Source organism: Chelonus insularis, unplaced genomic scaffold, assembly GCF_013357705.1.
Source record: "Chelonus insularis isolate UGA/USDA-ARS -01 unplaced genomic scaffold, ASM1335770v1 contig_93_pilon, whole genome shotgun sequence".
Taxonomy (NCBI): domain Eukaryota; kingdom Metazoa; phylum Arthropoda; class Insecta; order Hymenoptera; family Braconidae; genus Chelonus; species Chelonus insularis.
Window position 1 is genome coordinate 584,574 of NW_023276782.1, and position 15,005 is coordinate 599,578.

General features: G+C 28.6%; 1 protein-coding gene across 4 annotated transcripts in view; it reads left to right on the forward strand.

Annotated features, from left to right (window-relative positions):
• Positions 1–15,005, forward strand: part of LOC118072494 (A-kinase anchor protein 200-like) — a 40,463-nt gene that overhangs the window by 21,824 nt on the left and 3,634 nt on the right. For 2 of the 4 annotated variants that reach the window (XM_035092403.1, XM_035092404.1), the window contains exons 2-4: positions 144–455; positions 5,576–5,740; positions 5,858–5,974. In XM_035092403.1, the coding sequence (XP_034948294.1) occupies positions 231–455; positions 5,576–5,740; positions 5,858–5,974 (507 nt within the window). In that variant the 5' untranslated portion in view covers positions 144–230. Of the gene's footprint in view, positions 1–143; positions 456–5,575; positions 5,741–5,857; positions 5,975–13,577; positions 13,930–15,005 lie in introns of those variants that run through there. The other 2 variants (XM_035092406.1, XM_035092405.1) reach the window with 2 other exon arrangements.

Genomic DNA, 15,005 nt, shown 5'->3' on the forward strand with positions numbered 1-15,005 from the left:
TCCTCTTTGTTGCCCTCTTTAATAATCTTCATGACCTCATTTCATTCCTAACATTCTTTTACTATCATCTGTAGAATTTTTCCAGCCTAATTCACTCAGAATTGCTGAATAAGCAGTCATAATAAGTAACTGTATTGTTTCAGGCGACAGAAATTTGGTGATAAAGTTGAAGGCCTAATCCTTGGGAAAGTAAATTATCTCCAAAAACGTCATCGTAAATAAAAACAAAAATGGGAGCACGGAATAGCAAAAGGTCTATGGATGTTACTACAACACCAAAGAAAGAAGGAGTTGCTGAAGGTGGTGAAACGCCTGCCGTTGGTGATGGAAAACTCGAAAGGATCGAGGAAGCAGATGCGAAACCAACTACTAATGGTGTCGCACCACATACTGATGCACCAGAAGATAAAGACAATGAGAAGGAGAAGGATTTGCCAGAAAAAGAAACAAACAAGGTACTTTTATTTTATTTGAAACATTACCTCCAGGTAGTTTGGTATTGACAGGCTCACAATTGACAAGCCTAATCTCAAAGATTATATTTTTATAAATTAAATATATAAGCTAAAGTTTTTCTTTTATTTCTCATCAGTAGCTACTGCATTTAATTTATAAATTATCATTAAAAATTATATACACACACTATGTAGAAAATTGTTTGATAAATTTAACAAAAATCATCTCCAATATATGGATGTCAAACTACTTTAATATTGCAGTCAATGAAAAAATTTTTTTTTTAGACTTTTATTAGCTCCATTTGGAATAGAGTCGTAGAGTAGATATAAAAAATATCTGATGAATAATTTTTTTTTTATCTTATTTCGTTTTGTTATATCGACACAGACAAGTTCCGATGAATATACATAATGTCTTTACTCACAATAGAACTTCTTGAAACTTTAGAATATAATTCTATTGTTCTTCATCGACGCAATAAACAATCCTGAATAATTTACAATAAATCATTCCTTCATTTCTTCGTATTAATCTCATTATTTTTATTTAAATGTCCAGTTAGATATATTTTTTATTATTTTATAATCTAATATGTAAAATTATTATTCATATTTTTATAAAACTTTCAAGTGTTATGTATTTATAAATAATTCATCTCAAGTCAAGTAAAAGTTAATTTAGCTTATACAGCACCTAAACAGCAAATAAGTAGTATGGAAGAATTTAGATTAAAAAGTTCATACCACAGATAATCTGTTTAACAAAACACGTCATCTGAAGCTCAATGTTGTCACTTAGGAGTTTGAATTAGCCATCTGCTGTGTCATATGAAAGTATAGTTAGGCACCAAAATATGTCATCAAGAATGAGAAAACAACTATTTGAAAAATAACAAAAACATTTCGCTTTCATGTTTTGAATATGACAGACGTAAATTCAGTTTGGTCAGTAAAATGTACTGGTGATATGCTAAACTTTGTTATGCATATATCCTTGGAGAGAGCATTCAGTCCTTGGAAATATTGTAAAAGATAACTTGCTGATAGTCTCGAGAAATAAGGATAAAATGTCGGAAAAGTTTACGACTGCTACATTTGTAGCTTTATGGTTTTATAATAATAAAAAAAAACATATCTAATATTTTAATACGCGAATAAATACATAATAATTCAACAGATATTTTCGAGTGAAATCTCAAATGTATGTAAAATAAAAAAAACAACTATCAAAGATCAAAGAACGAAGACTTTTAAGGAATGATACTTTTTCGTTTTTTATAATGGAAAATTACTAGCCATTTTTTAGTAGTTTTTTTTTCTGTGTAAAACAGCACAAGTCGATAGCAGACTGCTTTTTCTCATTTAGCACATTAAAGAGATCTTGAGATAATCTTTTCTTTTGTATCGCTTGCAGACTCTCTCTCTCTCTCAAGTAATGAAGAAAAGAATTTTTAATTTCTTAGTAAGATTATCCATCTCCACAGAATCGATTTATTTATATTTTTACAATACTTTCTTTGTCGATATTGAAATACAATGCTAAAAAATTTAATTATCATCTTCCTTAAAAATAAATTGTATTCAGAATCTAGCAGGAAACTGGTGGTTTCCGAAAATTACAGTTGTAATTTAAAAAAAAATAATTCGATGATATTTTATTAAAGAAAAATTTTAGTTTATGAATAAATTAATTTAATTTATAGAATACTTTTTTATTTGCAAGTAATATTTTATTATTACAATTATAAATAAAAAGTTCATTGATATAATATGAAGCTAAAAATAGTCCAATACAATATTGTTAAAACCTGATATTATTTTTAAATAATGAAGAATTGTTTGTTTCATTGCAAGTTTAACGTTTGATAATTCATTGCAAATCACGTATCAAGCCTTCAGTATTGCATACTAACTCTAAAAGTTGATTTCCAAGTGCTTCCTTTGGTCAGCGAATCGATTTCTCTTCCTCATGTGTTTATTCTTTATGAATTGGCTGGACACAGCGTCGCCAATCGTTCATTATCCTTGCAGACCTTGAGGCACCACTTTTGCGTTGTATATTGCATTTATTTCAATAATGCATTGTATTTGTTCTACAATTGTTGGTTGTAAATTGAAAAATTGTATCATTTATCTTTGTAGACTGAAAATCATATGATTCATCGTAAAACATGATATACGCTAATAATGAATGAAATATAGAAAAAGGGAGTGAATAGAAGAAAGTGAGTAATGGTGATGAAAAAAGATAAAAATTATCCTCGTTATGCTATAACGATAAACTATTACGTTCATTCATTTATTTCCTTATTTTTTAAGAATAATCCTATTTTTCTGCCAATCTTTATTTATTTATTACAAAATAAATCAAATTAGAGTTTATAAAAATTATTTTTAACGCCTTTTTTCCTTCAAGGAAAATAAATAATTGCGGTAGAAATATTAATACATTAACATTGTAAAATAACAATAATTTTCAATTGAATTGAATAATGTTCGTTTCGGATTATGAAAAAAATTTTTTGACACAAAAAGATGATGTTCGTGTTACATACGAACGAAAGATCAATTATCTGCACGCGGATTATTCTTCAACCGAAAAAATGCTTCATTCTCTCCTTGAAATACTTTGCGTGTTTGGTTGTCCCAACGAACTTGACTCATTTATTTTTACCCAAATTTAAAGTGGTTCTCTCACAAAGAAAATCATGACGATCATCCCCAAAAAACTTTCCAAATTGATGGCCACTTTTTCGTATCGACTAAGAACTTATATTACGTCACGTGATTTTAGTGATTATTATAGTTATGATTTTTCGGTTCAACATTTATTTAATCGTTTCTCAAATTATTTATCTCTTTGATATATACAGGATAACATAAAAATTATGACCAAATAAATAGGAGATTTGTAGCAGAGGATTATATTTATTATAATATAAATTAAGTAACAATTAAATAAAAAGTCAGAATGTGTTAATAAATTGTTCAAAATATGCAAGAATAAATTTTTAAGGCTTCAAATTGATTAATTTTATTGAATTGTTGAAAAATGGAGACAAATAGGGCAGAATAATTATTCTTTTTACTCTAATTTTCACAACATGTAAATATTTATTAAAAATTATAACATTAATTTTAAATTAACGTAAATAAGTATCTGCTTTAATGATAATAGTAATTACAACAATCATAACAATAGCAGAATATTATGACTCCAACGTGCGTGAAATGTGCACACTGAACTACTTGTGAATAAAAAATTTCTCAGAAAAATTGTTGTCAAAGAACAATTTGAAATTTCAACAATTTAAATGATCATTACGTGTAAATGAAACTTTACTTTTATTACTTCCTCTAAATATTTTATTTATTTAGCATTTTTGCAATAAAATGATTCATTCTTCAATAAAATTATCAGAGTATTGTGTACATTTTTCCTTTCGTTTGGCCTACATTTCAACTGAAAAATTATTGCTTATACTATATGTCAGAAAAGAAAGATTAAATAATTTTTTTTTTCTTCCAATAAATGATGACTGGATTTTTTTTATCTAAGAAACGCAGTAAATGATAACAGAATGACACTTTACAACTATCGTGTTATTAACTGTCTGTTCAACTTAGTGTAAAATATGTTTACAGCAGATTGCAATGACTCTGTCTACGACAATTCTTCTCTTTGTTTGTGGACATAAATCGATAATGTAACAGAAACACTCAGTCCAATAATAGATTTTCATGCCAAAAAATAATTTAGTCTAGTAGACAATTACAGATTTTTTCAGTTAATTACTCAATTACTCAGAAAGATAACAAATAACGTCTGATTACGAGAAAAATTTATAAACTCTTCTCTATCAATCTTTAATCAGATTAAATTAATTATTACAAATAAATCATCTCACGAAAACAATTCACTTTCTTCTATTACCTCCATAATTGATGATGTTAAAGATTATTGGTCCAAGTGAGGAGCAAACCTTTTCATGTTTCGATAAAGCTTTTTGATATTGTTCAAATCCCTTCAGGGACATTCAAAAAAGCTTTTCTGATAAAAGAGCTTTAAGAGATTGTTTAAAGAAATATTTATCTTTTGAATCTATTTATCTATTGGATAATAAAAAATTAATTTCTACCACGTCTATCAAATTAAAAATGCTTCTTAATGACTTGGTAAAAAAATTCAATCAAGTTTCTTTCATTTATATGATTCCTAATAAATTGAATATATAACATAACTTAGTTTTTATTGACGAATAAAAGTTTCTATTTTAAATTGATTATGATAAAAGTTCTATATCACATCCATCAACATGAGACCACTATCTAAAATGTTCTAAAAAAAGTCTCCACACTTCTCCTTTCATTTTCCATCTTTTTGTGTATTTCGAATAACAGACTTTCTCTTCTGTTAGGTGTATCAATCATTGTAAGGTTTCCTTTGATCGAGATATGATATGAGTCAAAAAGATAATAATACTCAAGATGTGTCATACAACATCTTATGTATCACAGATTACTTGACGGATATTTTATTATTTTTTTTTAGAAATCAACCAAGCAATTTAGCGAGAAATTTTATTCGATCAATTTATGTATGTTTCCTTCATATACCAAAGCAGTATAGATTATACGGTCATTAAACATGTAATTTGTTAACTTTTTAGCGCGAAGCCTTGGATTTTCTTTTCAAGTAACAACATCGACACAGTACCTGCTCTTCCATATCTTTGCCGTTACATGCAATTACTGTACACAGCTTTACGTGGAAATGATTCCTTCATTTTATTACTATGAGTAAAGTAAAAAATAGAAGTATGGTTTATGCTTCTATATATCTTTTGTTAACTTTATCTCTAGGTCACTGACGGTCATTTTGTTACACTAGAAGCATCATTATATTCACCAAGTGATAAGTTAAAAGATAATTAGCTAGAAAATTCAAAAAATGCATAACTCAATAGAAGAATTTTAATTAAATCCTTCTATGTGAAAATATTCAACTATTAAATTTATTATTTTTAACTTTCTCATGAATTCTTCAGTTTGATCATTGACTGAACATTAATGTTATCAATCATCTAGACATTTAATAATTAATTGTTTAATTACAGACCGAGAATGAGACTAAACCAACGGAAGAATCTTCGCCTGCAGAAGCACCAGCTGAGGCACCACCAGCAGAAGAAGAACAAGTTACGACACCTACTGATGAGACGAACACCAGCACTATTTCTGCCAGTTCTCCTGAGTCTAAAGAAACAATGAAAAAAGAAAAGGTATTTTTTTGACAAGTTGTATTTGAATGATTTATTTATGCAAATAAAGTTATATTTTGAATTACATTACTTGTTTAGTCTTGTAGATAATTATTTAATCGCTATTTTGGTTTCTAGTCGAAGAAGAAGTGGTCATGGAGATCAATAAGTTTCAGTAAAAAAGACAAGAATAAGCCAGTACGAGAAGAAACACCCAAGAATGGCGATGTCAGTAAAGACGAATCACTGGCTGAGGTAATTTATTAGAGAGTTGATATTTTTAATTCTATTTCTTAATTTAAATCGAAAGTAGACCATGGGAACACTGGTTCAATTGACTTTTTGAACTATAAATAAAAACAAATATTCCAGTTTCATAATAGATTATTTCCACTGTCAATTTTCATGACAAAGTCGTCATTTAAAATTCAAATAAGTCTTTAAATGTAAAATATATCGGTTGTATATATCGTAATCTGTCAGCTTAACAGGCAAACGAACATGATACATCAAGATGTACAACAGATCATGTCTTTGATTTTTTCAAATTTTTTTCTTTGAAAAAAAAAAAAGAACAAAATATTTTCTATTTCTCATGCTCAGGGATAGCCGTAAGACTCTCAGTTCTTGTAACGGTTCGCTAATAAAACAACAAAGAAAGCTTTATTATTTGTTTAAGTACTAGTTGTGAAAAAAATTGGTTAAAGTTCCGGGTAGTCATTATTTTGCTCGTCAATCCTTTCTTTTACATTACCTGCTAGACTTTTAGTCTACATAACAGTTGGAGAATTCTAGTCGTAAAAATTTTCATGTCTTCCTACACTAATATTTTACCGTACACTTCTCTCTGCTAGTAATCTACCTGTTGTAAGAATTAGCTACTCAGTGACTATATCATCTAACTAAGCTAAGCATTGTTTCCAAGAAACGACATGAATATAATTAAAAACAAAACTAGTCTATTGTTTGAAATTTCTTATTGTTATAAACAGTAGAGATAAAAATAATAATCATTCAAGTCTGATGAAGAGCATATTTAACACGACAAGTAAAAATAAAAACAATGTTTATTTGGGGGAATGTAAATTCTCATGTCTTGAATTTTAAAAAAAAGTCAGGTCAAACATGATTCATCGTTTTGGCCTCTTTTTCTTTTCTCGGTCCATCCTTCAATCATCCTGGTAATATTGATCCTGCTGTGCCGTCCTTAAAAATTCTTCTAAATATTTCCTCATGCCTTTTTGATCCTAGTCAATTTTTTGATGGCTAAAAAACCACCAGCATGCATTGAGAAACTAGGGTAGATTGATGTGTGGGTCACACAGGCACTTTTACATATGTTTGATTTTTACAAACTACGTCTGGATACCTGGTCTGGTATTGTAACGCTCGCAAAGTGGAACTGGGAGTGGCCGAGAGAGCTTTAAGAGATATAACAATCAGGAACAACTGATTCCCTGACAGTAACGCTTCACTTAAGAGCTTAACTACTAAACTACGTCTGAATATATCGATCTCTCTTAGATTTCTCTTAAACCATCCACTTCCTTGAGCCTATTCTTTCTCGCTAATCAGTTAAATATCCTCGCCATTCAAGTGTATGCGTAAATTAACTAGAATTGTTTTTGCAATTGTATTACAAATCATCTCATCTCATACCATCAGTTCTGACATTCATTTCAGATTTAATGACTTGCAATTAACGCTTAAAGGGTAATAGTAAAAATAAAATTCTAAATACAATTATAAGATAGAATTCATTTTGATAAACAAGAAAATAACTACAACGTACCAACAAGCATTTAGTCAGCATTCCTTCATTTATTCAATAATTGTGTTAATTAAGTTTTAACGCCTCGATCCTTTGAACTAACCGTCTTCTTCAGCATTTTCACTTAATTAATTATATCTTTTGGGGTTCATTTATCTGATATTGGTAGACATTGAAATGTAATTAGCGTGTATTTAATTACTCATCGAGATATTGAATTTATTCTAGATTTTGCATTTTATACAATTAACTGACGTTACTTAATGAATTGTAAACTTGAAAGTTTGCCTACAATACTGGCGACTAGGCTAACATTCAGTATTCCTTTATATTGAAGTTTGTTCTATTTTTCTTTACAAGTTGATACTGTTTTCTGAAGTAGAATAATTTAATGAACGTCAGTATAGTTGACTAATAGAACATTTTCAACAGATGAATCAATAGTTTCAACGGTTAATTCAATTCCTACCCTTTACAAATAATATTTTTTGCATAATAATATCAAAGTTTATTGAAATACAAAATTATTTCCAGTTTTAAAATGATTATTTGATGTAACAAAATTAAAATAAACTTGTAAAAAAATTTTAAATTAATTCCGAAGCTATGATTTCCTTTTCAATTATGAAAATATTAATTAACAGTCATCCATATCATATCAATTGATCATTTGGTTGTTACTATTGATATTACATCATGTTGACAAGGTACAAAACATTTAGTGTACTCCTACGAGATACGAATATACACACTCATGATTTCCTTCAATTAATTGGAATGTTATGTTATAGTTAGCTTATTCATCATGAATGTTCAATGTACTCATGTTCACCCCTTCCGAATTTTTAATTGACTTTTATGTATTTTAACACAAGAACACACGAGCCTGTTAATAATATGTTGCAGTAATGACTAATGACAGCTATACTAACACTAATTATTGTACTCTAATTATAAGAGAAATTATTATTTGCTTAGATGTTGAACAAATTTAGCTTAACAATTATTTTTTATTTAATCAAAGATTTTTTATAAAATGATTAAATCACGTCAAGGCTTATTCTTGTTAGTCTTATTACAGAGTACAAATAATTCTGGCGCAACAAATCATGCAAATTGATTTCAATTGGTCTTTTATTAGTTTATTGAGAGATAAAGCTCATTCAATTAAAAAATAGACATTTATGTTACTATTCTCTCTAAATGCTTTAATATCAACTTGGTTTACATTTGCTACTATTTTTTTTCTAATCACTGTTATTCATATTATAGTAAATATTAAAATAAATTTAAAAATTATTACAAAACACTAATTAACATAAAAAATTCATTGCATGCAATGCTGAAGAAAAAAAATAATCTTTCGCTAAAGTACAGTTGAATATTGATATTTTATTTATAATTCACTGTCTGAAGCTAAAAGTCTACGTCTAGAACAAGAACTGGAAAGTTATAAGAGGGTTGGAAAGAAACATGTGTATGTTAAAAAAGCCATTTTTCTTAGAATTAAAACGAGGCTGATATTAAAAAAATTATAGTCTAACAGAACTGCAATATTGCAGTACAATCGTATATTAAATAATGTTGATTGCATGAAAAGAAATGGAAAATAGAATATATTTTTAAAACAGAACTATGCTTATATATAGATTTGAGTATATGCGATTGGTGGGGTGTGCAATTTCGTTAGGGACATACGGTTTCTCACTGACATGTCACGAATAGCATGTCCCTCAGGCGCCTAGATGTGACTCATAACGTAATCTACTGTATTAATCACCCAACAAGATACTCCAACTTCATTTTCGATTACTCAATGATTTTTCTATAATAAAATTAAATTATTTTCAATACAATTGTTCATCAAATACTGAAATCAAATTAATTCGAAGTATTTTAAATCATTAATTTGTTAAAAAAAATATAAATTGAATAATTTATGAGATTGAAATGGCAGAAATACTTTAAATAAAAAATAATTATTCAGAATATCAAAAATAGAGTAGGAATTTTTGATCGGTATAAAGTTAATAATAGTATCAACAGAAAAGTTATAGATGTTAAATGGGAAACTTTTCTGAAAAAAAAACAAAAGTGTTAGCATATAATATTGATGAGTAAGGAAAGTATACACGGTTTAATGTCGTTTTGTACATTCGTGAATTGGAGTCTCATTGTATAGCCACACCCACAATATCATATTAGCATTGAAGGGGAGAATAAGAATGAACACGAAAGAGGAAATCTACGAGACATGTCGACTATTGTTATATTACTGGTTGTCGTCATTGTCACCATGGGGTGGAACAAAAGTTGACAACATTTATCCCTCAATACATCCAAGAATAAAGTTCTCTACAAGGGAGTTTAAATGACAGAAAAATTATGGAATAGATCAATCAATTTTTGCACTTTTTGCCACATTACCAAGTATATTATGTGGAAAGTAGGTAGAGGAAAAATCTTTTAGCAATGATATAAAAAAATTTATTTTGATTTAACATTAGGTTGATACTTTAAAAAGAAAGATTTGCAGCAGTCACTTGTGATGATTAATAAAAATTATTCAGAATGAAAAGTTATCGTGATAGTAAATTTTTATTTGCCAATAAAGTAAAACTTTCAACGAATATTCACGTTTGAAATATACATCATCGTGAAAATATGAATACAGTTAGAAAGTTGATGGTTGATAATTCAATGTAAAAAGTATATAAAAATAATTTATTCAAATAAGAAAAATAACAGAAAATTATTATGATTAAAGATGTATTGAATTGAAAACGAAAAAAAGTATTTGCACAATGCTTATCAAAGTAGGAATAAAATTTTCAAGAACTCTCAGAGCTTTTAAAGGACTCTATCGATTTTTTATATACACTACTATTTTTGATAGCTGCAAACTCCACTCGTAAAAATATGTAGCAAACTTTTTTCAATTGAGTCTACAAAAAAAATAACTTGAAGTATTTTTCGCATCCAAAAGAGATTTTTTTTAATAGTCTATTTAATTAAATTTGTATTAATATATCCAGGAATTCTCGTTCTTGATGAAATTTTATTTTGCATTTGCGACGCAATTAAGAAGAGCTTCAAAAAAAAGTGGTTAGTAACAAAAAGCAACAGAGAATGAAAGAGTGTAGCTGGAGATGATGCTAAATGCAGTTATTTGCATTTAGTTTCCATTCCACTAGGTGATGAAAAAATGTTGACAAAAATTGAGCAAAAGTAGACAAGATATAAACCGAAAAATTCTAAAGAAGTCTTAACCAACACACATACAGTAGTTTCGTTGGTGAATATGGGCGTTATTGTAGTATTGAGCGACACTAGGAAAGCCGGGACGCCAGTGGCTGCCGTTGCTATGTCAACCGACAGACTCACAGGACTTTTTGCATTTTCGGTAAAACCTGTGAAGCTCACGCAATGTCATCGAGTTAATTTGATACATGAATTTATCGAAAAAAAATATTATCGTGATAATAATTCAAAGCCAAAAAAAAATTTGCCATTAGTATGTAGATCACTTTTTATGATGTATGTATTTAAAAGCTCTGTCTGCAGAGAAAAGTTCTCAAAGTTCATTTAAATAAAAAAGGCGTGAGGATAATTTTTCTCGACAACAAAATGCTAGATGGAAATGGAAAGAAAAGAAATACTTCAGAATAAATAATGCAAAACAAAAAGAGAAATGAACAAAAAAAAAATGTTTAAATGATACCCCTATAATTTAAAGTTATTATAATAAAGAAAATTGAGCCAATTAATATTCGGGGTCATCTGGTTCTCAATTTGTAATGGAATGTCCCACATATAATGGTATTTAATTATATTTAATGAATGCCTCCAGCAATGACCAGACAGAAACTGCCTCAATTAATAAAATGTTTGGAAAATCTATTTTTAGGGAACACATAATCACTACTTTATTTATTTAGCTATTTTCAACTCAAATCGAATTAAAATGTATATTGAGCTCAGTTGAAATTAAATTCAAAACTTTTTTAATTTTTTTTTTTAAAATCAAAACTTGCTGAACATTGGCAGGTATGATGATAAAAACGTAAATTAATATATTAATTTTTTCTGTTTGTGTATTGAGCAATATAACGTTATCTTAGTGTGAAAAAATATTGTATTTAATGAATTAGAATATCATAACATTGAGGTAACTAATTTTCTAGAATTAAAAAAAAATATGAAAGCTAGAAAATAGGGTAATTATCGGCTTACTGTGGAAGGTTTCAATACCAACAGTCAACCGGAAGTTTAATCAAAAAAATAGTTGAGTTGATGGATGGATAAACATATGCAGAGTATTGACAAGTAGCCCTCTTTTTACACGCCTTGGTAAATTTTCTAGTTGAGGACTCTTCATTCCGGAAAACAGCACCTACGTATGCTGATAAATAAATGTTCTGTTGAAACTATGTTGATTCTAATATCTAAACTTCTCGACTAGCAAGGAAAATGCGTAGAAGAGATAAAGAGTTCCTAAAAAATGTTTAGTAATGTTGAGAGAATATTTTTTTTAAATAAATAGAATATTTAGAAATAAATAATTAATTTTAATAGATACTAAAAATAGTTAGTATGATTAGACAAAGTGAATATTATCATAGATAATTGATAATAACACCAAAAAATTTAATGCATCATTTTTTTTTACGTATCGAATTCTAAGTCTTCACCTTTAATATAACTCAAGGATACTTTTTTAAATGGATATACTTGTCACATTTATTCAGAATTATTTCCAACAAAAAATTACTTTAAAACTTGAAACATATTTTCTTACTGTGGTTAACCGATCAATGCACTTTGTGTTACATTTGGCACATTAGTTTGGTGTAGAATTTGCGAAATGAATGCTAGTGGTAACATTTGTCGTTGGAACTAGCTGACCAAGAAATTGGGCTAAAATATTAGTTTAAAATATCTCTAACAGATGGTTTATAAATTTATCATACTAACGAAAATCCTATTTTATACTCCAAAAATTTTTATTCTAAAAAACTCGTTCTTAAATGAACTCTATTCATGACCTTGTGAGTTTTTTATTTTTCTAAAACGCATTAACGACCTTTATGGTCAATGTATGTAATCAATAAGGCTTTTTCAAGTAGTTTTTCATTACAAGACGACACATTAAAGCAGAAAAATAATATTCTATCTGTTTTATTTAACCGTGAATATCAATGCAATATGAATGCATAATATTGCATCAAGTATCCAGTGTTCTATAAATTTAAAATATTGTATTGTTGTAGTTACTATTCACTGATTTCATTCTCTAAATTTTTCCATATCCATTATCTTTTGAAGTAACATTTTATCTATCAATTGAAAATAAATTCATACAATTTAATTCGAGACCAATATGATTCTTTATCGACATTAAATACTACCTTTAGTGAAACTAAAAAAAAAATAAGTTTAATCAATAGATGTAAAAATAATTATCTGAATAATTAGGAATATCTAATTGTTATTAAACAATATAACAATGTTTTTCTTTATTAGTAAAATTATATCTCAAGGCTTTGGCCACATATTGACGTAACAAAAATTGTCATTCGATATCAAGGAATAAAATGTCAGATATCTTGTTTTTCTTTTATTAATCACTGAAGCATAGACAACAATTGCGCTGCTGCGACATTCTTATTTATCGTAAATAGAAAGAGAGAAGAGGGATGGTGGGCACGCGCTTCGGGAATCCAATCCAATCTCCAAGTTGTAATAGTGTAAAGTTTTCGTCATACAGCCGGGTATCCAAGAATAGACACGTGTGGTTTGTGGTGTGAATTTTTATTTTCAATCATGCTTCTCCTTCTTCATCTATAAAGGTTCCAAGATATTTAGTATTTTTTGCTACACCTTATTTTCTATGAGTTAAAAATTAAATGTCAAAAAAAAAATTCCGCATGCCACATTATTCTTGTTTTAATCCAGTTTGAACTTCCTACTAATTATAACCACCTACCTATCTACCACGCTTCACATACACAATGTTTATGCGTCTCTCTTTATTCACCAGTCTCAGACATACGTCGTGGGACGATTCTGAGTCTATATAAACCGCACCCGATTTTCAAGCAACTTCGAGTCGTTCGAGTTGCTTGCAGGAAGTCAGTACTCAAATCAGTTTAGTGGCAATCATTTACCGATATTTTTTTATCATTATCCAAATTGAGAATCGAGTTGTTTTGGTTGTTATCCTCTGTATTTAGATCTTGAAGTAAACATCTGAGAAGGGAAGAAAGCTTTTCTGAGGATGGAGACGGTCGTGAAGGTAGGCCGAACGGTTGGTGGAGGTGTTTATCGGGCGACTGGTGTCGTTCTTCGTGGTGCTCGACGAATTCTGGCCGCGATCCCGCTTCTAGGTATTATCGCGGATGAACCCGCTGACGAATCAATCGACAAAAAAGTTATTACGGTACGACATACGTAAATTGCCTGAAATCCCGTGACACAAAACTTATCTAGCATGCCCGTTTATCTTCTTGCTAATTTGCCTCGTCAATAATCTCTGATCCAGCCATTTTCTCACTGGACCTATCTTCAAGCTGCTCACAGCATGGATCTCTCTGTCGGGTTTTACCTTATTCGGGTCTAATTAAAATGTTCTAGAAAATATTCCAACTTAATACTTGGGTAAAAAACTTGTTTCTAATCAATAAATAACGTTAATTGTATAATATGGATAACATAAATTTGATAATTTTATTATTTTTTAGAATTTAAAAGTAAATTTTTCTAAATATATAATAGTGTTAAATCATTAATATGAATATTTGCAAACTATAAATTTAAATTTGGAATATTTTAAAATTGAACTATTTTGAGTGAAATATTTTGAACCAGACTACCTGACTCACCACCTCTTAGCTCTTCTATAACAAACTTAATAAGTACGTTCAATTTATTCAGTATGTGTTCAAGAATTCATATGATTCTAATAAATAATATACCTCCGATTTGACGTGAGAGTCTCTTGTACTAATATTTGTTATTAAATGTGCCTATAAATATGTAAAAAGGTGTTATTTTTGAAATTATTAACAAAAATTTTTTATACAAAATCTTCGCTGGCTTTTCTCGAATAGATTAAATTTATTCTTCAATTTTTTAACCACTCGAGAAGGTAGGTAATGGAAGGAGTAATCACAAAGATGATTGTGTATTTTTTTTCAATGACCTTCATTGTTGTTTAGGTATTTTAACAAAGAAAATCTCAATACCAATTTTTTATCACAATCTAAAACAAATGTTGCCTGATAATCAATTCCCATGCTACGGCTTCAAAAATTGAATATTTTAACTCATTTAAAATTTTAATTTAAAGTGAATATAAATTATCAGAGAAGCTTGTACAGCTTCTAGCTCACAGCAAATTAAATAAAATCATCTCAATTATGAGTTTTTATGTTACCTAAGAAAGCGGAAAGTATCAAAATCTCGTAATTAGAACTGAGAGTTTGCATATAATAGTTGCAAAGTTTAACAAATAAT